The 24,759-nt window shown below is 32.6% G+C and overlaps 2 protein-coding genes and 1 non-coding gene across 9 annotated transcripts in view; 1 reads left to right on the forward strand and 2 right to left on the reverse strand.

The window, feature by feature from the left end:
* EYS (EGF-like photoreceptor maintenance factor) overlaps positions 1–24,759 on the forward strand; it is a 1,514,868-nt gene that overhangs the window by 504,775 nt on the left and 985,334 nt on the right. Inside the window, exons 13-15 of the mRNA XM_077903501.1 lie at positions 676–935; positions 8,857–8,953; positions 9,144–9,251. Coding sequence (XP_077759627.1) covers positions 676–935; positions 8,857–8,953; positions 9,144–9,251 — 465 coding nt within the window. The remainder of the gene's footprint in view (positions 1–675; positions 936–8,856; positions 8,954–9,143; positions 9,252–24,759) is intronic.
* Positions 1–24,759, reverse strand: part of LOC144317299 (uncharacterized) — a 134,515-nt gene that overhangs the window by 76,259 nt on the left and 33,497 nt on the right. For 3 of the 7 annotated variants that reach the window (XR_013383251.1, XR_013383250.1, XR_013383254.1), the window contains exon 2: positions 11,285–11,423. The exons of 2 other annotated variants lie outside the window; for them this stretch is intronic. Coding sequence is in view for 1 of the 5 variants with exons in the window: in XM_077903510.1 (XP_077759636.1) it covers positions 3,888–4,093; positions 11,285–11,324 (246 nt within the window). In the remaining 4 variants the exon portion in view is untranslated. Of the gene's footprint in view, positions 1–3,887; positions 4,094–11,284; positions 11,424–24,759 lie in introns of all 7 variants that reach the window. 2 more of the 7 variants (XR_013383249.1, XM_077903510.1) reach the window with 1 other exon arrangement.
* Positions 10,136–10,237, reverse strand: LOC144317906 (U6 spliceosomal RNA). The gene has a single exon (XR_013383793.1). It is a non-coding gene; the product is annotated as a U6 spliceosomal RNA (small nuclear RNA).

Genomic DNA, 24,759 nt, shown 5'->3' on the forward strand with positions numbered 1-24,759 from the left:
TCACAGAGAGAGAGAGAGAGAGAGAGAGAGAGGCAGAGACACAGGCAGAGGGAGAAGCAGGCTCCATGCACCGGGAGCCCGATGTGGGACTCGATCCCGGGTCTCCAGGATCGCGCCCTGGGCCAAAGGCAGGCGCCAAACCACTGCGCCACCCAGGGATCCCCCAGAAAGATGTTTTTAAAAGCATGCTAAAACTGAAACAAAATCCAGATGCTTAGTATAAAGAAATACCTTGTTACAAATACTCTGGTGATTATAAGAATCACATGTTGTTAAAGATATTGAATTAAATGTCATCTCAGTCTTATAAACAGTGAAAATTATTTTACATAAAAGAAATAATTGAGGAAATTTTCTCAATTGGTAATTAAGCTCAATAGTTGCTAAAATTGAAATTGGAGCACTGTTGTTCTCTGATCTGTCTCAGTGGCCTACTATGTTAGAAATTTACCAAATGCTTTGTAAATCTTATGTTAGCCATTGCAGTCACTCTTGCAGTAATGTGCATTGAATTGTCTCAGGGAATTACGCAAAACAATGTTTTTAAAGTGTGTATAATTTCTTAATCTTGTTATAAATAAAAATACCACAAATTAGCTCAACGTAGTAATTCACTGAAAATACAAAGAATAAATATGAAAGAGTACTATTCATACTTTTAAAATTTTCTTTCAGCTGTGAATGTACATCTGGATGGACTGGACAAAACTGTAGTGAAGAAACAAATGAATGTGACTCTGACCCATGCATGAATGGAGCTCTCTGTCATGAGTCTACCATTCCTGGGCAATTTGTATGCCTATGCCCACCCTTTTATACTGGAAAATTTTGCCATCAACACTATAACCCCTGTGATCCACTCAGTGACCCTTGCAGAAACAACTCAACATGCTTGACTTTGGTAGATGGAACTCATTTTTGTGTGTGTAGAGAAGGTAAGAACTTACATTTGTTTTAATGTGTGTTTTTTTTCACTCTTTTGTTTGTTTGGTTTATTTTGTTCTAATGGGATTACGGATCCTTAAAAATGAGTGAGAGAACACTTATATACATTGGAGAATCGGGAAGTATTTGCCTCCAAATACAGGTATAGAAACAGACTGGAGAAATAATCCAAAAAAGTTTACCTAACTAGTATGGGGGTGCTGAGGAGAGGGAGAGGAGAAGGCAAAACTTTGTATTTTTTGGCTTTTTGTTTGTTTATTTTAAAGAAATCTCTCATTGTTTGTTAACAACTTATTTTTCCTGAATAATCCTAACTATGTAGTGTTCCTAACAATAGCAGTCAGTTAGAAATGAGCATAGATGAATCTTGGGTAATCAAATGCTTCACTGTAATTTTTCTCATGGAGCTACCTATGAACATCACTAATTTCCACTTTGATTACTAAGCTCATATCATGTGACTCTGGTGGCTACTTTGTACTATAAAACAGAATCTATGAAGGTGATAGGAAATGGGCAGATTAAAAGACATTATTGGAGCTCCCGAATCCAGCTGTTCCTAAAGCAAATTACTTTTGGCTTTCTGGGTCATATCAGCCAATAATAACTTATACTATTTTGAAAGATTCTTGATTAGGATCTCTTCAGAGGTAACTTAAAGAGATCTGATTAGTGCACAGGTGATCTGTATAGATGTTTACTGCTCATGTATTGCTTTCTACTCAAGAGCTATTACCATCTTCAGCAGGAATGCTTCTGCCATAAAACTAGCACATTGTAGGTTTTCAATATAACAGGAATGTATCATAAGCACAGTATAAAAAACACATTGTGTATAAAAATCTACAACTCATTTATTTTCTAATACCAAATTATGGCTTCATGTGTCTTTCCTTGTTACTGATTCTACTGGAAGAGAGGTTTACTAAAGATAAGGACAAAACTTATTTACTCTTCTGTCCCAAAAGGTCAGCTTCAACTATACCAATTAATTAGTATCTTAGAGATGTTTCTGTTTCTTTTTATAAAACCTCCTGTATATAGATGTAGAGGATGTGGAGGATCCTCATATAGAGGATGATCTATTATAAGGCTAAAGAGGCAAGTCTTTGAATGTACATGACAAAACTTCTTGACGTTCTGAGGGATAGGAACTACAAACTGGAGAGCCATTAGTAATTGTTTTTGCAAAAGTTACATGGGATTTATGAAGCAAATAGTGTGGGCACATAAGGCATATGGACAAATGTTTGAAGCAATAAGTCAGGAAAAGCAAAGTAGGAAAAAATGTGAGGGGACATTTGATACCCTGCAAACCTCAGTAATTATAAAGTACATGATTTAAATGGATAAATGGGATCTAACTACTATAAAAAATGTTTACGTACTGTTGCCTTTAATAGTTCAATCTCTGTAGTAGATCAAAAACTAAAGCCTGTGACATTGCTTTAAAAAGCTACCGCAGAATGTTGAAAAGAGGTTGACTGTGGAATATTTTAGACACTATGCTGAGTTACTTTAATACCTGTTGTTTGAAATAGGATCTATGTCAAAGCCATCATATTATTTTTAAAAGAAAATATTCTGATCAAATTCCATTTCAAAAGCACTGAAATTTAAAACCACAAAGAATTCCAAGACTTAACCTCTTATACAGATAGAGGATTTGGAAGCTCCCCTGGAATTCTTTGCAAGCTGTTGGTGTTTGCCAAGTGACTAGAATATAGGGCATCACAAGAAAAGAGATTTACGGCTTAAGGTCTAGAAGTTCAGCATATGCATTTTTGAAATTCTGTTAACAATTTTTAGCCAAGGTCTGTCACAATTTAAATATGAATATAAATAAAATCCCAAAACCAGAGTAATAATGTGACTAGGTACTAGACAACTAAGTTATAAATGGCATTAAAATTCACTCTGAAGAACCAGCAACTAGAATAACTGACACTTTGATTTATGCCAAATTGAATGTTCACCAAGTAAACTATTTTGCTTAGTGTGATTGAAACTTATAGTCAAAATAATCTAATCCATTTGGGTCCAATGTGAGCTATTTAAAAATTATAGGTGTAGTAAAACACCAGACCTATCGTGATCATGTTTTGCAAGAGAAAGTAGGAGCAGTGCTTCTATCTTCTGTTTAGAACTGAAGTGAGTTGATTTGGTCCCTATGAACATTGACCATTTTCTAGTGGAAAAGAGGTAGACAGAAAAGCATTTAGCAGTAATAATTCAATACAGGTTTGTTTTATATAAAATCCTATTTGTTTAAACAATTTCTGTAATAAAAAAATCAGTGCTTTAATAAGTACAAAAATAGCAGACAGAAAGAAAAATATAATTTCACAAGATTCCTAGAAACAAATGGGGTTTACTCTAGGTCACTTAAAGTGTTAGTTTTGGGTGATTCAGTATGCAATCAGTTTACACACCTCAACATTTATTTCATACTACACATTTTTTTTTTGCCTCTCTGCAATATGCTCTGTACATAACACATGCCAATCTTGTGGCCACATGTTGGTAGTATTCTAGAAATCTAAAATTGTATTCTTTATTGTCTGATTCAACAAGCATTATTGATTTCCTACCATGTGTCAAGTCTTGAGACAGGTTCTGGAGAAATTAAACATGGAAAAGACACACCCTCAAGGAATTTGAAGTTCAATTAGAGACACATAAATTAACTAACCATTTAAGTACAATAGAGTAAGAGCTTTCTCTTACTTTATGGATGCATACCCCAGCTTTCCTAAGTAGTGTGACAACTGTGAGCTACGTTCCACATGATTTTTCAGAGGATCACAGCAGCCTTGGAGTCTTCATTGCTCAGAATAATACCTGCTCATTAAGCCCCGCTCTCCCTTATTTTATTTCATCACTTCCTTGCAATAATTCCTGAAGTCACCTCTCAAATAAGCTACTAGTGTACATATTATTACCTCAATTGTTATCTTGCAAGAACTCAAGCTTAGACAGAGAGAAAAGTCCATCCTCTGGAATTTATGATTGATCCATGTCAGCATGGGACTGAAATATTGAGATTCAGAGCCCTTTCTTGGAATTGACAATAAGAGGAAAAGCTTCCCCTCTTTGCCAGAGCTTTCCATTTGGTGCAGCCAATACCATGTTCCCTTCACATGGAGATCTGAATGCAGTAGGAGAGAAGGGTTTGTGAAAGAACTTGTTACTATGGCTCTTAAATTCTGAAAATTACCAGGTATCCTTCTCAGCTAGGGTACCAATAATGCCATTCCTTGCCTAAGTTAGTATTTTTGTTTGTATTGTATGTGATCAAAAGAGTAATGTCAAATGTGTACAGTATAGGAAAAGAGCTAATTAAGGACAAGAAGTTGAATAAATTGAGTCCACCTTCAGGCTTGTAGAAATGTAATATAAGAATGATAGGAATTTTACAGAGGTAGAGATGACTTTGGATAAAATGTGTGTGAATGTGTGTATGGCATGCAGTAGGGTCTCTGTTATTAACACGCGTGTGTATATAGTGAGAGATCTAAAATCATTTCATGTTTAAAATAGATTGCTTTTCTAATATTCTCTTTAGGAAAACTTCTTTATCTTTCTACTCTAAATTATGTCTCAGTTTATAGGCAAGACCATCACGCTACCCAATACTTTCAATTTAATTTAAAGGGCTTAGTTTCCAAATGGAGCCACTTCATCCGTATGTCTCCAAGGTGAAAGGAGCAAAAGTTTTTTAAACAGTTTTTTAAATGACACTTTACAAAGGATTAAAATGTGGCAAAGAATACTTGTTAAATATCTTAGTGGAAGGAAGAATCAGATCATTTCCATGTGCTATTGATTTACAATTGGGATTCTAAGCTTGATGGATTTGTAGTACCAGAGGAGGCAAGCAGTTGCATTTAAATGTGTCTATTACTCTAGTACGTATACTATTATTATGGTAATGCCACATTACCTAAAGCATATAATTCCATGCACCAAATAAATGTATCGCTTGACAATATAGTTTATCTAAATTAAAAATTACTTTTTTGACAACTAAAAACATGTGCTTATGTGGTAGCATGTGTCTATTCGGTTTAAATAGCTGTAGATATTTATGTTGGGGAAATTCTTCAAAGAAAATATATTGCTGCTAATTAATTTTAAAGCATGTTAATTATTAATTATATTTAAGAATATTAGCTTTTATACTCATTTTTTAAGTTTCCTTAAAATCAGTGTTTAAAAAGCCTTATTAGGCCTATTAAATATTAGTTCTATCTTTTCATATTTCAGTGTTTAAAATTGAATCTGCAACTATTGTGTAATATTTGGTTAATTTTTCAAGAAAATGCGAACATTTGTATCATCCTATTTTAAAATGAAAATAAAACAATATCTAAAAAAGATCTGACTCACCAAGAGAGAAATCTCTTTTTTGTTTGTTTGTTTGTTTTCATAAAGCTTTAAAATCCAGGTAAGTTAATGTTTTAATTAAGAAAAAATAAAAATAAAGCCTTTCTGATGCTTTTGAAAATAATTCATTTTTAATATTTTTAGTTTTTATTTTTAAATGAATGATTCTAAAGCTAGAATATTTTTAGTTTTTATTTTTAAATGAATGATTCTAAAGCTAACTTATTGAATACCTAAAAGATATACTCTAGTTTTTCCCTATTTATTTTCATTCCTAATTATTCCAAGCAGTATTACTTCTAATGTGGGATGTCAAGGTATAGACTTGAATGAGAAAAAAAATCATGAAAATCTAACAGTTCTTAGTTTACTTTGTTCTATGCCATCCCCTCTAGAGAATCAATTAAAAAATGAATTTTTTTAGAAATGAGAAAATATTAAGTGATTTTAAAAATTATACCTAAAATCTACATTGATTTGGCTCCTAAAGTGAACAGTACATTTAGTAACTTAATGAAATATTTTGGGTAATGGGATAGTATAAAGATATTAATCAGTCACCTGAATTCTCTATAACAATGAGTAGGCAAGATATTTTAAGAAAAAAATCAAGAGGACATTGATTTGAGAATGTCCTATTATTTGTGTTTAAAGAACTCTATTGCAGTTAATAGGTGAATTCTGGATAGGGATAAATAACAGGGGAGTAGGATAGAATGAATTCACTATACTTAAAGTTTTGACAGACAGAGCTATCACTGCATGTATTCAAAACAAATACCTTTCAAACAAACAAAGGTTTCTAACACCTAGGACTATGGAATATATAGTTTGGGACTAAGTATATATACATTTTTTTCTCCTTTAAATCCCCCAAACACAAGCTTTCTCGGCAAAACTTTAGTTTCTTTTAAATGCAATCCATGTCTACTTTGTTTTTTTCTCCCAGTGTCTACTGCATTTTAGCAATCTAATTTCCTCAGCCCATTGACATTTGTTCCTGGTTGGTAACAAAGCTCCATCCCAGAAATGTCAAACTAAATGAATAAGGCAAAATCACAGAAAACAACATTATTCTGTGAGCTTCTCAAGTTTGCAGGTTCTGAATGTTCTTCTGACTTCTCAGCCCAGCTGAACTCAGGGGGGCATACTGGTACTACTTCACTAGCTAGTCAATGCCCCTGAGTACCAGTGCCTCAAAAGAACATTTCTAAGAAACATCTTAGTGTCAAAATTCCCTGCTTCCCAGGGAGAGCTAGTCATGCTAAAAGTAGGAATAGTGTAATGCATACAACTTTCTAAATCTTTAACTGAAAAAAAAAAAAAAAAAAACAACAGAAAACAAACTAGAAATATTTCAAGAAAAAGTTTATTGTTTATAACTACACTATTAAATTTATAATTTAAATATGATAGCGATTGATGAATGGTGAATGTGTTGGAATTATAACTTGCTTAGCTAAAATTAAGAGAGCCATATTAATTAGAAAATAATTCTTTTTAATTTTGTTTTTAATGCTGAGAATACAATACTGAGTTGCATGAATGAAATTATAAGCACTCAACTTCAGAGTTTAACTTGAAGGCTTTGATAATTGAGTAAGAAAAAAATAGTAATGATGCTTGACCTAAAGACTATCTAATCTGTTAGACACATAGGCGCTGTGGATTTCTTTAAGTGTTTCATGGTGCATCTTTATTCCATCTTTCTACTTTTAACTCATTATCAACTCTATATTTAAAGTGAGTTTCCTTCGGAAACCATGTAGTTGGTTCTGTTGTTTTATTGGGCTGGCTGACTTTGCTTTTTACTGAAGCATTTTTTTTTTTAAACCACATTTGATGTAACTATTGATGTAGATGACTTTAAATGGATCATCTAGCCATTCATTTTCTACTTTCTATAGTACTTATATCTCTGTGTTCTTTTATACTCTTGCCTTCTTTTGAGTTATGTAATTTTTAGGTTCCCATTTATGTCCTACTAACAAGAAGCAGCCAGATTTTATACGAGGTAATATCAACTTTCCAAACTCCAAATAGAAGATTTGCGACTTGACTTGGTGATAGACACCACAGAGAGTGTCAATGGCTTGTAGTATGATGTGAGTGGATACAATAGGACAATCCCATGTTATTTCATGGGACTGTAAGTGAAGAAGTACAGAGGATTTTCCAATCAGCAGTAGATGCCAAAGCTAAAAGATCATGATTTGGAAATAGAGATTAAGGAAGCTGTGCTTTAACATCTGTGTGCCAATATTATAAATGTTTTGTAACTTTCATCATGAAGAGATATTTGGAATAGAAAGAAGAGAGAATTTATGAAATGGTACTGTGGAAGGAAGATGGCCATTCATGTGTTGCTAGATCACCCTTTCTCTCATATCCCAGTCTATGTGTATGTCAATAATAAATACAGGTTTTGTAGAACAACAGCTTGAATTGCCTTCTGTTCTTCAAACTAAAACATCTGAGTAGATATTGTCATTTGTAATATCACTGCAATTATTTGGTACTTAAAGCACTGCAAAGTTAGAGAAAGGAAAATCCTCTTGTTTCACACATTTTCTAACTAGTATTGAAAAAAGTATTAGCTAGAAAAAGTGACTATAAGAATATATTTAATTTTATCTTGTTAATATATATAATCATGGAAATCATTGTTTAAATTGTCATCATAAATATTAAAATATTTAATGTATTTTTAAAAATGATATGCTGATATTCTAACACAAATGTGTTGAAATAATTACAACTGTGTCTCATAAGTGTGTAATTTTTTTCATGTTCTTTGTTTTTTTTTTTTAATTTTTATTTATTTATGATAGTCACAGAGAGAGAGAAGCAGAGACACAGGCAGAGGGAGAAGCAGGCTCCATGCACCGGGAGCCCGATGTGGGATTCGATCCCGGGTCTCCAGGATCGCGCCCTGGGCCAAAGGCAGGTGCCAAACTGCTGTGCCACCCAGAGATCCCCATGTTCTTTGTTTTTTTAAAAAAATATAACTGGCATGTGTTTAAATGGATGACTGATTATGTAGCTATTAATCAAAATAATTTGTTTTCTTTGAATCACTTGGATATGGAAAGTAATTAAATAATTTGCCTCATCTGCTAACTGCCTTGAATAAATTTGATCGCTGAAGCTAAATTTTACTTTAAGATTGGCCGTCACATTAATTCATTTGCTTTCCAGATTGTTTCAGTTCTTCTTGTTCAAACATTTAAATACCTTAAAACAACAGCAACATTTGCAACAACCTACTTTCCCAAAGGGTTTAGTAAAGTATTCCTCCCTTGATTCTTTCATTTGAACTCATTAATTAGAAACTAGCATAACTTCATTTATATATTATGTGAAATAGAGCTGTATGAAAAGCCAGAGATGAGGAGTTTTCTTTCTTTCTTTCTTTTTTTTTTCTAAGTTCCCACTAAGAGCATATTCTCCAGACTCTTTATCACTGACTGATTTTCACACTCTAAAGTCAGGATTGCTCATCTATGTCTATCTCATCTCTCACAGGATTTCAGGGTGAACATTGTGAAATTAATGTGAATGAGTGCTTCTCTCTTCCTTGTCAGAATGATGGTGACTGTGAAGATGGGTTCAACAATTTCAGGTAGCGAAAACCAAAAACTATCTAGATACAAATTTATGCATCTAGATGTATCGAAATACATACATGTTTATAATTTCAATTGATAAATTGAACATTTCTGATTATTAGCAATCTGCCATGCTATAATAATTCAAAGCTTTAACTTTATATGTTTATATTAATGGAGTTATTAAATTGTGTTGTTTTAAAGATGCATTTGCAGACCTGGGTTTTCTGGACCTCTTTGTGAACTTGAAACAAATGACTGTTCTTCTGGACCTTGCAAAAATAATGGAAACTGTGTGGGTCTGACAAGCAGGTTAGAGGCTACATTTTACTGAATCAGTTATTTTATATATGATATTTAAATTTTAAATGAGCGTATATGTACCCATCATTCAACTTAAGCAGAACATTTCCAATATCCTTGTGCTTATCCCCAAATACTCTTCTACTTTTCCTTCCAACTGTATTGAATATCCTGATTTTTTTTTTTTGCTGTTGAACTAAGCTTTTATTTTAAGTTTTTATTTAAATTTCAGTTAGCACAGGGTAATATTAGTTTCAGGTATACAATACAGTGATTCAACACTTCCATACAATACCTGGTGCTCATCACAAGTGCACTCCTTCATCCCTATCACCTATTTGACCCATCCCCTTGCCTTTAATATATAGTATTAACTATGTGTATGCCTACCCCAACAAAACACTTAGTTGGCATTTAATATAACTGAAATAATAGTATGTATAGTCTACAGAAATAATTCATTATGTTGAAGATGACATTTCTGTGTTAATGCATGTATCTGTTGCTCATTTTTAACTATAGTACAATATTCAATTTAAATATGTGTCAACATTTATTTATTATTCTCCTGATCATAGATCTCTGGGTTATTTGATTCTCCTTTCTTAGAAATAATAATATTATTAAGGTTTTCAAATATTTCCCCAAATATATAAGTACTAGTGTTACATTAGATTTCATACCTAGAAATGCAATAGTTGGACAATCGGATAGATGTTTTCATATATATTACATCATTTTTTTTCCATTTCAGTTTGAAAAAGGAAAATTCACACCCTTTTTAAAATTCTAAATATTTTATTTATTTTGTATTAGACAGTGTTGTTTTATTTTTTAACTTAAATTCAATTAATTAACATACAATGCATTATTGGTTTCAGAGGTAGCAGTCAAAATATATGGAATGCTTCATGAATTTGCATGTTATCCTTGAGTTGGGGTCAGCTAATCTTCTCTGTTTTGTTCCAATTTTAGTATGTGTGCTGCCGAAACACATAATCAACTAATGAAAGTGAATAAGTGTCCCTATTTGCATTCTTAGATATTCCATTTGGGTTTATCTGCTGTGTGTAAAATTATATATCTATATTTTTTCTGTATTCCCATCATAAGTTGAGTTTAAGCATTTCTTCATCCATTCTAAGATAGTTAGTTTTTCCTTTCTAGAAATGCCTATTTATGGCATCTCCTCATTCATGTTTTCTTCTTCTTGGTTTGCAAGACTTGTTGCATATTTTTATTGTTATTGCTTTCATTAATTGTACTTACTGAAAATGAAAATTTCATTACTTGCACTTCTATTGATTGTAGCTTGACATTTTACCTTCTCTATGATAAGTTTTGAGTGCTAAACTTTAATTTTAATATAAACAAATTAATCAATTGACTTATGGCTTGCCTTTTTTGTCTTGTTTAAAAATGTTTATTTAAAGAAGAGCTAATAGCTATTCTTATCAAACTATTTCAAAAACTAGAAGAGGAAGGAAAACTTCCAAATGCATTCTATGAGGCCAGCATTACCCCAAAAACAAAACCAGATAAAGATAACATAAAAAAAGAAAACTACAGATCAGTATCTCTGATGAACATAGATACGAGAATCCTCAACAAAAACTCAATCCAATAATAAATTAAAAAGAATCATTCAGTACAATCAAGTAGGATTTATTGCAGGGATTCGAGTGGTTCAATATTTTTTTAAAAGTTTATTCTGGGACAAAAAATATTTGCTTATATTTCATTTGGTAATATTTAACATTTCATCCTTCATACTTAAATCAATTTATCTGGAAATTGTACATCTGTGTGTATGTCATAAGGTAGGAATTTTAAGTTCATTTTTCCATTTAATTAACCAATTTTGCCTACTATATGTACTGAATAAGTTCTTCTGTCACTTTACTGCTTGGCCTGATCTGCAATGCCTTCCTGGTTGCAGGTCAAGTCCCCATATACAAATATGTCTATTTCTTTGCCCCTAGTCTGTTTCCTTAATTCAATTAGCCATCCATATGCCAACATCATAAATCTTAATTACTTACCTTTGAAATATCTCAATACTGGTAAGGCAAGAAGTCTCATTTCTTATCTTTTTCAGGAAGCTTTAGTTGTTTTTGACAGTTGTTTTTTTTTTTTTTTTTTTTCTGTTACAATCAACATGTACTGTGTAAATCCCTATACCTAAACAAACAAAGACCAGGTAGAGTTTTCATTAGGATTTCATTGAATATTGAATTTGTAGACCAATTTGAAGAGAATCGATATGTCTTTATGTAGGTCTTTAAAAATATCTTTAAAAAAAAAAATGGTTGGACAGATTCAACTGGATAGGATACAGATTGATTAGGATAAAAAAATACTCATTTGCCAGGTCACCATTGCTATTCAAGCACCAAGGGCTATATTTGTTTATCTTAGCAGAGATCTAACATTTAGAATTCCTCTCAAAATTTATATCACAACCTGCTTAGTTTTCTGATAATCTCCTATTATTTTTATTATTTTCTGTGGTCATCTGGCTTTTGCACTGTCCCATCTAATGAAGTTAATGAAGACATGCTTTGAATCATCACTCTTCTAACTCAAAAGCCTTTGAAGAGGAGAATAATCACAACAAGTCCCATAGGGAAACAGAATTGCTTTCAGTTTAAAATCTTGATAAGTCTAAAGGGGAATTTCAAGATCTTTCAGTTGAGCTTTCCTGCATAATGGCTCTTATTCCCATGTGGAGATTCTACTACTAAGTATATTGACTACACCACATATTTAAGGACTGTGGAGGAAAATAAAGCAAAACCAAACAAAACAACAAAAGATGGATTTATGATCCATCTACTAGACCTAAATAATTATGTACTCCTAATGGTGGAACAGTGGTATTTCAAAGGGAAGCATAAGTTCAGAGTCATTATCTAAAAACTCTTATCTTTCATCGGTGAACAATCATGCTGGTATATGGCCTCAGAACCCTCTGAGGAAGATATATGGAACACCTATGACTAAATGTCAAGATTTTTCTTCAAAAGGAGCTACTACCCTTCAGTTGAGGCACTTAGTCCATGACATAGCATAGGTCTGAAATTGTGTAAGAGGGTAGGAATCCCTACAAAGGCAGACTGAATTGTGTTTCTGTTCTGCAGACCTACATAATTAATTCTATATATGTGAATAGCACTATACCAGATTGTCCATGTATTTTATTTCTACAAACTCATCACTGACTAGCCACTATCAAGATGTCTGAGTCCACCAATCACCATCTGTTTCTCTGATTTATGGGGCTATTTGCTCATTTTTTTAATCTGATAGTCAAGCATATGCAATAGTTTTTATCCATACTTGGGTCTCATTATTCTAATTTATATCAGAGAACTCAGCTGTAGCATCTCGCATTATCACCAGCCTGTAAAGAACAACACCACAGAGTTCATCAAGACACTTAGTGGCACCCTCACGAACCCTGTTCTTGATCTTAGTGAATGGAATGTCCTCCTGGGTGAATGGAGTTTCTTCCTAGGAGGTAGGGATGCTCTCTGTATTCTCTTGGGATAGAAATTAATGGGTAACTGAACAGCTTACACATGATAGATCCATTTAAACATTTCCATAACAATAAGCTTATGAACTGTTCCTTCTAATATATACCAATAATTCTCTGGCACTTCTGCTTCACCAATCTAAGCTGGAATTAAGTCCTGTTTTGGATTAGCCAATTTATCTAGCACCATACATGGATGCTAATATTAGCACATTGAATCTTCTCTCCCCATCCTCATTTAACTCATTTAAGTTTAACTCATTTAAGTTTTATATCTACCTTAGAGTCAGTCCCACACATGCTCTCCAACTTTGTTACAATACAGATTTGGTGGGATTATTCTAGGGTATAGGCTAGCTGTTTCCAGTTAAGTGTTCCATCAGCAAAGTTGGAATCTAACCCTTTTTATGAGTTAGAACCAATGAGAAATGTTGGGGAATGGGCCAGGGAAACTGGCAACATTTTATAAGTCAACCCCTTCAGCAGCATTTAGAAGAAGGCTTGTGTGCAAAGAAGCACAGATTCTATAAGAAACAGAACTTTATGAAGATTAAAGTGAATTCAGAGATTTAAGTTCCTTTGCCATATCTATCCTTTGTTTACAGAGGGGTATGAACTCCTTCAAAGTTACTATACAAGCTATACTGGTTTGTGATTGTTGTTTAGCAGAAACTGAAAATTCTGTGGTTAAAAGTAGTTATTATTTATTAATATTTTCACATCCATGGCTTACTGGTATTTGGCTATAATATAGGCTGGGTTCATCTAAGTTTCTCTAGGACATAGCTGTGGAAGAAATGCTTCAGAGCTTGTTAAGTCAGCTGAAATGGCTGTACTCCAAGTATTTCTCATTTTTCTTGGACTAGCATGTTCTCACAGAGTTGCAGAAGTTCAAGAGCACAAGCAAAAACCATGCGAACTCTCTTAAGCCCTAGGCTCTGAAATAGTGCCCTCCATCCTTACCTATAGATCCTTGTGCAAAAAATAATAATAATAATAATTGTAGCCATGCTTGAAAGTGTGGGGCAAACACTCTTCCCTTGATGAAGCTGTGGTTCAGAAGAAGAGTGGTAAAAATTTAAGATTAAAAAATGCTATCAACCGAATAGAAAATAGGATTAGTAACTAGAAATTAAGCTCACAGAAAACATGCAAAGAAGCATGGGGCATTAACTGGCATTCCTAATTTTCCCTGCATGGGACTTAGGAGACAGCTCAAAGTCAGAGACTTGAATGAAATGAATAGTAAAATCAAAATGATCTTACAAATCTAAATGAAGGTATTTCACATCAGTTAATTATATGGTTTCTTAAGACCAGTTTTCCAAGTTCCAGTTTGAGATCTCAAAGAGTTAGAGGAAGAAGTCAGCCAAAATGCCCTCTACTTAAAAGAGAACCCTCATGGTAGATTCATGAACACAAGAACTATGAGTTCATTTACAGAGAACTGATTTGATTATAAAGTTGATGTTGACTGGTCAATCTAGCTGATGACATCAAAGTGTTTATCAAACCGAGAATATCCTAAAAAGCTTTATGCAAAATAACCAAATACTAATGGTGAACAATCTGGCAATCAACATGCTGAAGAATTTTTATAAATATTAATCCTCAAGCTTGGCTCACATATAGGAAAAACTGCTGCCAATACAGTATACTGAACCAGCCATGACTGAACCAGCCTCTTCCTGATAAGAAATAAATGTTGGGGGTTTCTGGATGTGACTTTTGACTACTTGATTAGTGTTGAAACACCTGGTGCCATCAGCTTTATCCAGAGGCCCTCCCCAGAAACTTGAAATGTAAGAAAGGAAATGGAGGTAACTATTCAGAGATATCCTTTGAAGATGATTGTATAATAAACAGGAAATATTTGGAATCCCACAGCAATTTCTTTCTGCATAAAAAAGAAATGGCAGCTGCTCTGAAAGGCAGTTTGGCAGATTCTTGCAAAACTTACAATATGATCCAAAAATCACACTACTTGGTATTTACCCAAATGAGTTAAAACTTAGGTCCACTCAAAAACTAACACCCAGGGCAGCCCCGGTGGCCCAGCGGTTTAGCGCTGCCTTCAGTCCAGGGGGTGATCCTGGAGACCTGGGAACGAGTCCCGCGCTGGGCTCCCTGCATGGAGCCTGCTCCTCCCTCTGCCTGTGTCTCTGCCTCTCTCTTTCTCTGTGTCTCTCATGAATAAATAAATAAAATATTAAAAAAAAAAAGAACACTCAGATGTTCATAGCAGCTTTATTCATAATTGCCAGCACTTGGAAGCAACCAAGATGGCTATCAGTAAGTGAAAGGGTAAATAAGTTGTGGTATGTTCAGACAATGGAATATCATGCAGCACTAAAAAGAAAGCGAGCTATCAGGCCATGAAGACATGTGGAGGAATCTTAAATACATATTACTAAATGAAAGAAGCCAATCTATAAAAGCTTACATAGAGTATGATTCCAACTATATAACAATCTGAAAAAGGCAAAACATTGGGGATAATAAAGAGATTGTAGTTCCAGGAATTAGAGAGTAAGGAGGGATAAATAGGTGGATCTCAGAGGATATTTAGGGCAATAAAGCTATTATGTATGATATTATAATGATGGACACATGCCATTATACATTTGTCAAAATGCATAGAATGTACAACCAAGAGTGTATGCTAATATTAACTATGGACTTTAAATGATAATGATATGTCAGTGTAGGTTCATCAGTCATAATACAAGGTACCACTGGTGGGAAATACTGATAGTGGGCGATGGTTTGAATATAAAGCAGCATTATATGGGAACTCTGCACTTTCTTCTTAATTTTGCTGTGAACATTAATCTAGAAAAATAAAGTCCATTTTAAAAATACCATCAATATAGCAGCCTTTTCTTTTTTAAATCTGTATTTGGACAGAGCCTCACAAGCTTCCTCTGGCTTATGTTTGAGGCAATAAACTGTTAGTGATAATTGAATAGAAGCCCACAGAAAAATGAACTAAGTATTGGCTCAAATCAGTTTAAACTTAAGAGTACATAACAAAACATAGCAAAGAACAGGAAGAAGCAATTTAAGAGGAAGAAAAATAAATGATTAGTAAACACATAATTAGGAAACCTGAAATAAAATGAGATATTTTATGTCCTTCTAAAGTGAATTTTATCTACTGTTCATAAGAGAACTATCTTGAGGAAATTGTTATAAACCTCATGTGTATACCTAGAGAAAATCTTGAATGTAAAAGGAGATATGCATACGTTTGTGGTATGTTTACAATGGTGAACATTTAGAAACAATCTAAATAAATAAAAATGTGATATACTAATAAACAGAAAACTATTATGTACTATAAATAAAATGATAGGAATATATATCACTTGAGTGTTTATTGAAATATATAATTGAACTGAAAAGAAAGTATCAGAACAACATATATATATAACATACTATTTAGTAAAATATTATGTAAGAAACTGACAAACCATTTCCCAAATTGGCTGTACAATTTTGCATTCCCACCACCAGTGAACAAGAGCTACTTTGGCTTCACTTGGTATTCTTATGAGCACTTGGTATTGTCGCTATTCTGGATTTTGGCTATTCTAAAAAGTGTGTAGTGATATCTTATTGTTTTGATTTGCATCTCCCTCATGACATATGATGTGGAACATCTCTTTATATGCTTATTTGACATCAGTAGAGCTTCTTTGGTGAGCTGTTAAGAGCATGAGCCTATTTTTTTTTAATTGGATTGCTTATTTTCTTGTTTAATTTTAAATATTTGTATATTTTGGATAATAATTGTTTGTTTTATATGTCTTTTGCAAATATCTTCTTCCTGTCTGGATTTTCTTGTCATTCTTCTGACATCATCTTTGACAGAACAGAAATTTTAATGTGAATTAAGCCTATCTTATCAATTCTTTCTTTCATGGATCATACCCTGATGTCATATCTAAAAAGACAACCAGACCCAAAATCAACAAGACTTCCTCCTTTCTTTGCAGAATTCTAATAATTTTGCTTTTTTCATTAAGCATTTTTTCCATTTTGAGTTAATTTATTCAAGGATTTTAAGATGTGTGTCTAGATTTTCTTTTTTAATTTTTCAATGTGGATATCCAGTTGTTCCAACACCATATATTGAAAAAAACCACCATTTCTCCATTGAATTGCTTTTGCCCCTTCGTCAAATATCAGTTGACAGTATTTATGTGGGTATATTTCTGAGCTCCCTATTCTGTTTCATTGATCTATTTCTTTATTCTTTTGATAATACCACACTGTTTTGATTACTGTAGGTTTTTACTAAGTCTTAAAGTCAGGCAATGTCAGTCCTTTAACTTTGTTTTCCAATATTGAATTCTGAGTCTTTTGCTTCTCTGTATAATCTTTAGAATTGTTTGATTAATATCCACAAAATAACTTGCTAGGATTTTGATGGGATTTCATTGAACCTAGAGATCAAGTGGGGCAGAACTGACATCTGGACAATATAGTGTTCCTTTTTTTTCTTTTGACAATATAGTGTTCCTATCCATGAACATGTAGTATCTCTCCATTTAATTTTTCTTTGATTTCATTCAAGAGAGTTTTGTAGTTTTCCTTATATGAATTGTGTACATATATTAATAGATTTGTACATAGTTATTTTATTTTGGATATATTAATATAATATTTAATGAAATTTTAAAATGTGTTTTGAAGAATGCACATTAATCTAAGAATAGTGATTTCCTCCCAGTGGAAAGGAATGAAAAGTGAATATCTATGTATACAAAGGGTTTTCAAAGACATGTTTTATACATTTTCCTTAAAACTATTCAGCAACATGGAAAAACATTGAGATGTGTTAAATATGGATGATGGGTATATGGGTGTTGATTATTCTATTCTCAGAAAATTACTTTGTTTAAGTTGTTATAAGAAAAGCCATTTTCAATGCATTAAAACCTTGCAAAGGCAAACAAAATCATCAACAGCTGAAAATAAGTAATCACATTTTCATATCCCATCTGTTTTCCAAGAATATGTTTTTGGATATAAAGTACCTTTTTTAGTGTGTTTTTAGCATATTGATATTAACTTACCATTAAAAATCTTTGAGATAATCTAACAAGTCATTTAAAACCAACTGTTGTATGCTTAGCACTAATTAAACTATGGACACACAAGAAAAATAGTAAAAATATATAATGTACTTTATTATCACATCTATATTTTTTAATCTGTTCTATTCTCTCCTTTGGTTATTGAAACTGAAAACTGCAACAATTAACACTTAATCCTAATGAACATTCTTTAAAGATGAATTTCTTGAGATATGACAGCATTTTGATGACAGCCCCAGTTCAACTACAAACTATTGCAACACTGGACAATACAATCGACATTTTCTGACATTTGGAACATATGTTATCTGTAAGAACTAATGTCTTTATAAGCCTCAGTCATCAGTTTACTTAGATCACTGACAATAATATTGAACTATGAAAAATTTACAGTTGAGAAAGAATTAATCAGAACAATTACAATAGCAGTGTCTGGTTCATTCAGAGAATATAGAAGAAGAAAAATTTCCAGTTGGCTGATGTAATTATCACACACAAATCATTATCAACAAGAATATTGTGACCAATTGGTGTGTGATGTTCATGAGTTTAGCAGTTCTTTAGCATTTCAAAGTTGGAAATGACTGGTTAATGTACATTTAACTAAGAGACAAAAATCTGTACATCTTCTGTAAATTGCCTAAAAACCAGTTACTAATCCAAATGGTTTACATTCTACTGGACACTTTCCCATAACCCTGTTGTTTCCACATCCATGTGTAGTAAAATTATAATAATGACATAATAAAGACTATTTAAAAGATAATCACTCTGTAGAGCAAATGTAGGAAAACGCTGGTTAACTTTTCCTTCATCCTTTGGCTTGAGATACAGAGAATATACAGCACCTTAAAGTACACCATCTTAGGATGCTAAGTTAAAACAAAAAAATAAATAAACTACACATATCATAGTATGTTAAATATTCTCTTAGATTAATATTAAATTTGGCAGTTTTTCCATGTGCAAATTTTACAAATATTGTTTACTTTTCATTATTTATGTTTGTATACTTAAGTGTGGTTTTATTCATTAAAAATATAAAAGAAGATAGTGAGTTTTATGTATCTTATAACTGCTTAAAATTTTTTAATATTATCCATAGGATTTATTTAACTTTAACTTTTTCAAAAATTTTAGTGTGAAAAAAAATCTTAGTGTGTGAATCCTTATCCACATCACAAATGAAAATAGATATTGCTCATTTATTGATTAAGAAATATTATTATTATCAAGAACCATAGTTCTTGAATGCAGTATAGAATTATAAGAAAGATGTAGAAATTGAATTAAAATGTATTATAAATTATCTCAAAAGTTGAATAGCTGTAACATAGGGCTAACATGTTCTGATCATCAAGTTTCTCCTGCAACTGTCTGTAGTTTTAGTTTAGAATTTTGGATTCTAGGTTTTTATAAAATGATCTTTTGGAAGAAATATATATGAAATATTAATATTATACATAATTTTAAAATTAAAACCCTCAAAAATTAAATTAAAACTCATTAAATATTTATATATCAGAGTGTGTCATATGATTTCATCAATATAGGTATATTTTAAAATAACAGCTTTCTAGAAGCATAAACACAATTTCTCTACTTATTAACTTCTTTCTCATCTGAAATAAGATAAAACAAGATAAAAGAATAATGTTAAGAATAATGTAAAGCAGGGGCTCATTTTAGAGCTACATGCCTCTGTGATTATCTTGCATATTTTCAACTCCTTTCATTAGGGCAATGCCAGTTTATGTAAAATAAAGTTACTGGTGTTTACCACTACTTTTTTTCAATGTACTGAACTTTATTTAGAAGTCACCTGTTAAAATGCATTGTAATTTTGGAAAAGTATCTTGAAAACCTATCTGGAAAATTTTAGGTCACTATCAAATTAAAGGAAATTTGAAGAAAAAATGTTCAATAATTTGACAACCTATTTAAATTTAATTCCACTAAAACTTTTGAAATAAAGCCTTGAATTTAATTTAGAAATTTCCATTTTATCAAAAATATATTATAAATTTCATGGTCTTAATTCTTGCTTCAAGACAAGATATTTTTAGGGCAGCCCCAGTGGCACAGAGGTTTAGTGCTGCCTGCAGCCCGGGGTGTGATCCTGGGGACCAGGGATCGAGTCCCATGTCGGGATCCTTGCATGGAGCCTGCTTCTCCCTCTGCCTGTGTCTCTGCCTCTCTCTCTCTGAATAAATAAATAAATAAATCTTAAAAAAAAGACAAGATATTTTTAATATATGCATCTTTGTGTTTTAAAAGTTATTAGAACAGATTTTCATCAAAAGAAGGAAATGTTTTAGAGACTTACACAATTCAATATTGCTATAAGATTAACTAGGTCACTGAAGACATTAATAAAAATCAAGGTTCACTTTTACTTTTTCTCTATAGCCTAGATAGATTTCCTCTGCATAATGTAGAGACAGGGCCCTTAGCAGCTAATAATAGAAGGAAAAATACACCAAAGCTGAAGGGGTTGTATATTTTAGTTGGAGGCCAGTAGGAGGAGGAATCTGGTGAAATTCCTTTCAGACATGCCTCATGTGCTTTGATTGTTTTAATGGTTTGAAGGGCCAGGGTAGGTGCAGAGAGAACAGGTTGAGAATGTGCTGCACTTGCCTGCCTCTCTTATTTGAGAAGGAGAGGAGGTGTGGGGGCATGGGCAGGAAAGAGAGAAAAGGAGGTGGGAGGAGGAAAGGAGAGAGTACATGTATATTTTAAGTCTTCTGGGAAAGACTGGACACAGAGATTCAAGGTAGATGCTCTGTTCTGGAATAAAGATTTGATTTTCATGGAAATTTGTCCTAATATTATATAATAAATGAATATAATGTTTAGTAAAATTATAAAAGGACCCAAGAAACTAAAACTCATGAGGTAACTAGAATTGGAAAATGAGCAAATGAGAATTCTGGGTAGTTGAGAAAATCTGAATCTTCTCATACATCCTCAAGATGACTGTACAAACAAATAAAAAAAAATAAAAGTAAAAGAAAAGCTCATACCTTCACCACAAGAAGACAAAGAATATGAAAAATTTCATGTAACTGATGGAACGAGTAAATAATATGTTTAAAATAATGAAAACAAGGCTTCTCATTGTTACAAAAAGAACTGAAAATATAGAAATCAACTAGACTAAAATGAACCCTGTTATGTTAAACTAGAATTGAGATGTTAGTATGAACTCATATTTTATATGTATGTGTTTATAATACACATGTATACATACATACACAAAACTATATATAAATATGGACATATATGTACCAAATGTATATACAGAAACACAATTATATACATACGACTATATGTATGCATATACATAAATACATATACACATAGAAATTATCTTGGTTTCTAAATAACGTTCTACACTTAAAGGAGTCAGAGCTCCAAGGAGAAATGGCTGAATCCAGATCTAGAAATGGAAATGTATAAGAGAAACCTGGAACATTTAATGCTATAAAATAAGAGAACATTCAAAGAATGATGGAGATATCAAAAGGATATAGGAGAAAGCTTCAAAAGACAAATTGAGCTTGAAATAAATAAAAATAGTTATATATTTGACCCACTGAATAAAATAAAAAGTCATAAATCCATTTAGATGCAAATCAAATTGAATTAACTAGTTGAAAGGAAAAGTCAGTCTTTTTTTTTTTTTTTAATTGAAGATAATTTATTTATTTGACAGAGAGAGAGAGAGCACAAGGAGGGGGAGCAGCAGAGAAGGACAAGCAGGCTCCCGGCTGAGCAAGGAGCCCAATGTGGGGTTCAATCTCAGGACCCTGGGATCATGACCCAAGCAGAAGGCAGATGCTTAACCAACTGAGCCACCGAGGCACTCCAGAAAGGCCCATCTTAATAGCTAAATATCATCTAGTAAATGTGGAGCAAATGAGGAGTTAGAAAAGCACTATTTGGCAAAGACTATAAGGGATGACAGATTCAGTTAAGAATCATCCATGGAGAATATCTCCTATTTTAAGTTGGTTGAATTCTCCAGATTCTAAGTACTGATTTGATCATGAAACCACTCAGGAACTTTTCCATAATTCCTCAGGAATTTCATAATTCCAGAAAACATAATCTGCATGGCAAAGGGCAAGGGATATGGATATTCCCTTGTTTTCAAAAAAGAGATAAAGAGCGGAAAGAGACACAGTGAGAGAGAAAAGTCTATGAATTTAATGAATAAATTTCTGTTTATAATAGACTGAGAAAAATCAATGACCATTATTATAATTTTATCATTGAGAGGAAAGATGTCACAAAATAATTTCTAATATTCAAACTTCCAGAGTAAAGAATAGATTTTATAATTTCTGTAAGTATGATAAAGCTGTCCTAAGTATCTGCAGGAGATGTATAAATTGAGAGCAGAGCCATTATCTGATATATTTTGTAGTAATCTATCATTTTCAAATCTATCAGTATGAAAAAATTATTTCTTGGACACACCTTTTAGTGCTACGACTGAAAACACTACCTGACTCCTACCTACTCTCTGATCCCTCACAATCATTATTGATTCACTGGAAACACACAATAACAATCAATGAGAGTATCATTAACAAACATATCTTGATTTAAGCATTTAAAAGAATCATTCCATTATCTGGACTATACTGTAAGATACTAGAGAGAAAGTGGAGATGGAAAAAAGTTTTGCTATTTGAACACAAATTCAAGATTCATAGTAATTGGATCACTCTTAAAAGGGATTTTGGTCAATATCCTAGTCACATGGCATTTTGAAGCCTTCTGTCCAACTGATACAAAAGCCCCACTTTTTCTTGACTAGCCAGCAAAGCCTTACCTGTCACCTTCTCTAGCATTTAGCTCTGTTGTAGGACTTCACACCTGTCTCAATTGGCATATATTTACTGTAATGTTTACATGTGAAAGTCCCTAACTTCTCCAAGAGAATTTTAAAAAATAAGCTGAAGCCTTATTACACTTAATCTGGGTACTTGACTGACATCTGGCATTTAATCAGTTAATATGTGGTGCATGAGTAAAAGAGGAACATGGGCATGTTAGATTTCCATTAATTATGTTTTTGTAATTACAATTATAGTTGAAACTGAATTTAATTAGAAAGAGTTTTCCTCAAAAACTCAGAATAAAAATATTTCAAAAGCATTACAAGAAAATCTGGTAAAGCAGTTTTATTTAAACTTCTACAAAAAGAGAAAGAAAAAAACTATATAGAACTTGTTTTCTAAATCCATTTTCTCTCAATTTAATTTTTTCTATAGGAATTAGTTTTATGCCTTCATTAATATTTTTCTATGAATACAAAAAAGATTAAATTATTGCTTTCTTTTCTTAACATTATTTATTGGCCTATCATAGGTTATTTGGTGGTCATTTTACAGATTTTTTTTTTTTTTTTTTTGCATATATATGACTAAAGCTAGTTACAATTCCATCTCAGGAGAATTAGTCTTCTATTTTCTGGCAAATATCTATGGACTGACTAGATGTTGAGATAAAATATGTTCAGCACAATATCCAGGAATAGACCAAAAATAAATTCAGGGTGAGTCTGCCACATGGTTATGTAGATTGTTGCTACAGCGTAGACTATAAAGGAAAGAATCAAGGGCTCTTTGAGACAGGATCTGTATCAATAAAAAGAAATTCACATAGGAGCAAGAAATATTTCCAAATTAAAGTGCAGAGGACATATCTGAACTCAGTAAGTCAGATTCATCAGAGGCTGATGTTAAGATGAAGAGGGGAGAGTTGGATATTGAAAGAAGTTCATTTGAAATTTCTGGAAACCTTTCTCAATGGCAAGGCTCTTGGGAATCACTTCTATTAAGTGCATGATACTTTGAACCTGACATCTAGCCATTGAATTATGTTCAATGTCTTCAACATCTGTCAATATAATTAAGCAGTAATGATATTGTTTTTACTAAACGATCTTTTAACCAGAAGGTTTTTTTTTTTTATTTTGTAAAGATTTTTTTTATTTATTCATGAGAGACATAGAGAGAGAGAGGCAGAGACACAGGCAGAGGGAGAAGCAGGTGATGTGGGACTTGATCCTGGGTCTCCAGGATCACGCCCTGGGCTGAAGGCAGCACTAAACCACTGAGCCACTGGGGCTGCCCCAGAAGGTTTTCAATATCAAAAATATAATTCAATCCACAGATAGAATAATCTTTGAATTTTTAACACAGGATATAATTAAATATTTACATTTATATAATAATAAAATATACATTACAGAATTAAGCTCAATAGAATTTATCAAAGATATTATTTATCCAGATACATTCATTAAAAAAAATTCTCACATAAAGAACATCAAGGGAAAAATATCTAAAGGTTGTTAACGAAATCATTGAGATAACATGTCCTCATGTTGATCTGCAAACTGGGTCTTGGCAGTCAGGAGGCACTTCACTCTTTCCCTTGTCTTTGGAATGTATGTTCTGTCCACTATTCCCAATTAGGAACAACTTCAGTAACAAAGTCTTGAGAGATTAATGCATTAGTGAGATTATCTGGATTACACACATGACAACCTCATTAATACCTCTATATAGACTTTTAAAATTTGGGGAGCAGGTATGAAAATCTACTTGTTTTGTAGGTGCCGAAGACAAGCATGGAATGAAAGTTCCTTTGCTTATTAAACCTGTCACTGACCAATTTGGAGTGGATTGCCTCTTTCTTCTGATTTTCCTTGCCTTGTATCTGCAGGGACCAGTTTCAAATTTCACTTAGGGAACTTTCAAGGTTGTGAACCAACAAAGGTCAATTATAATTTCTCCAAGGAAAAAAAATGAAGAGAAAATATTACCATTTATTTAAACTAAAAGGCTAAAATTTAATATAT

The sequence above is a fragment of the Canis aureus genome, chromosome 7, assembly GCF_053574225.1.
Source record: "Canis aureus isolate CA01 chromosome 7, VMU_Caureus_v.1.0, whole genome shotgun sequence".
NCBI lineage: Eukaryota > Metazoa > Chordata > Mammalia > Carnivora > Canidae > Canis > Canis aureus.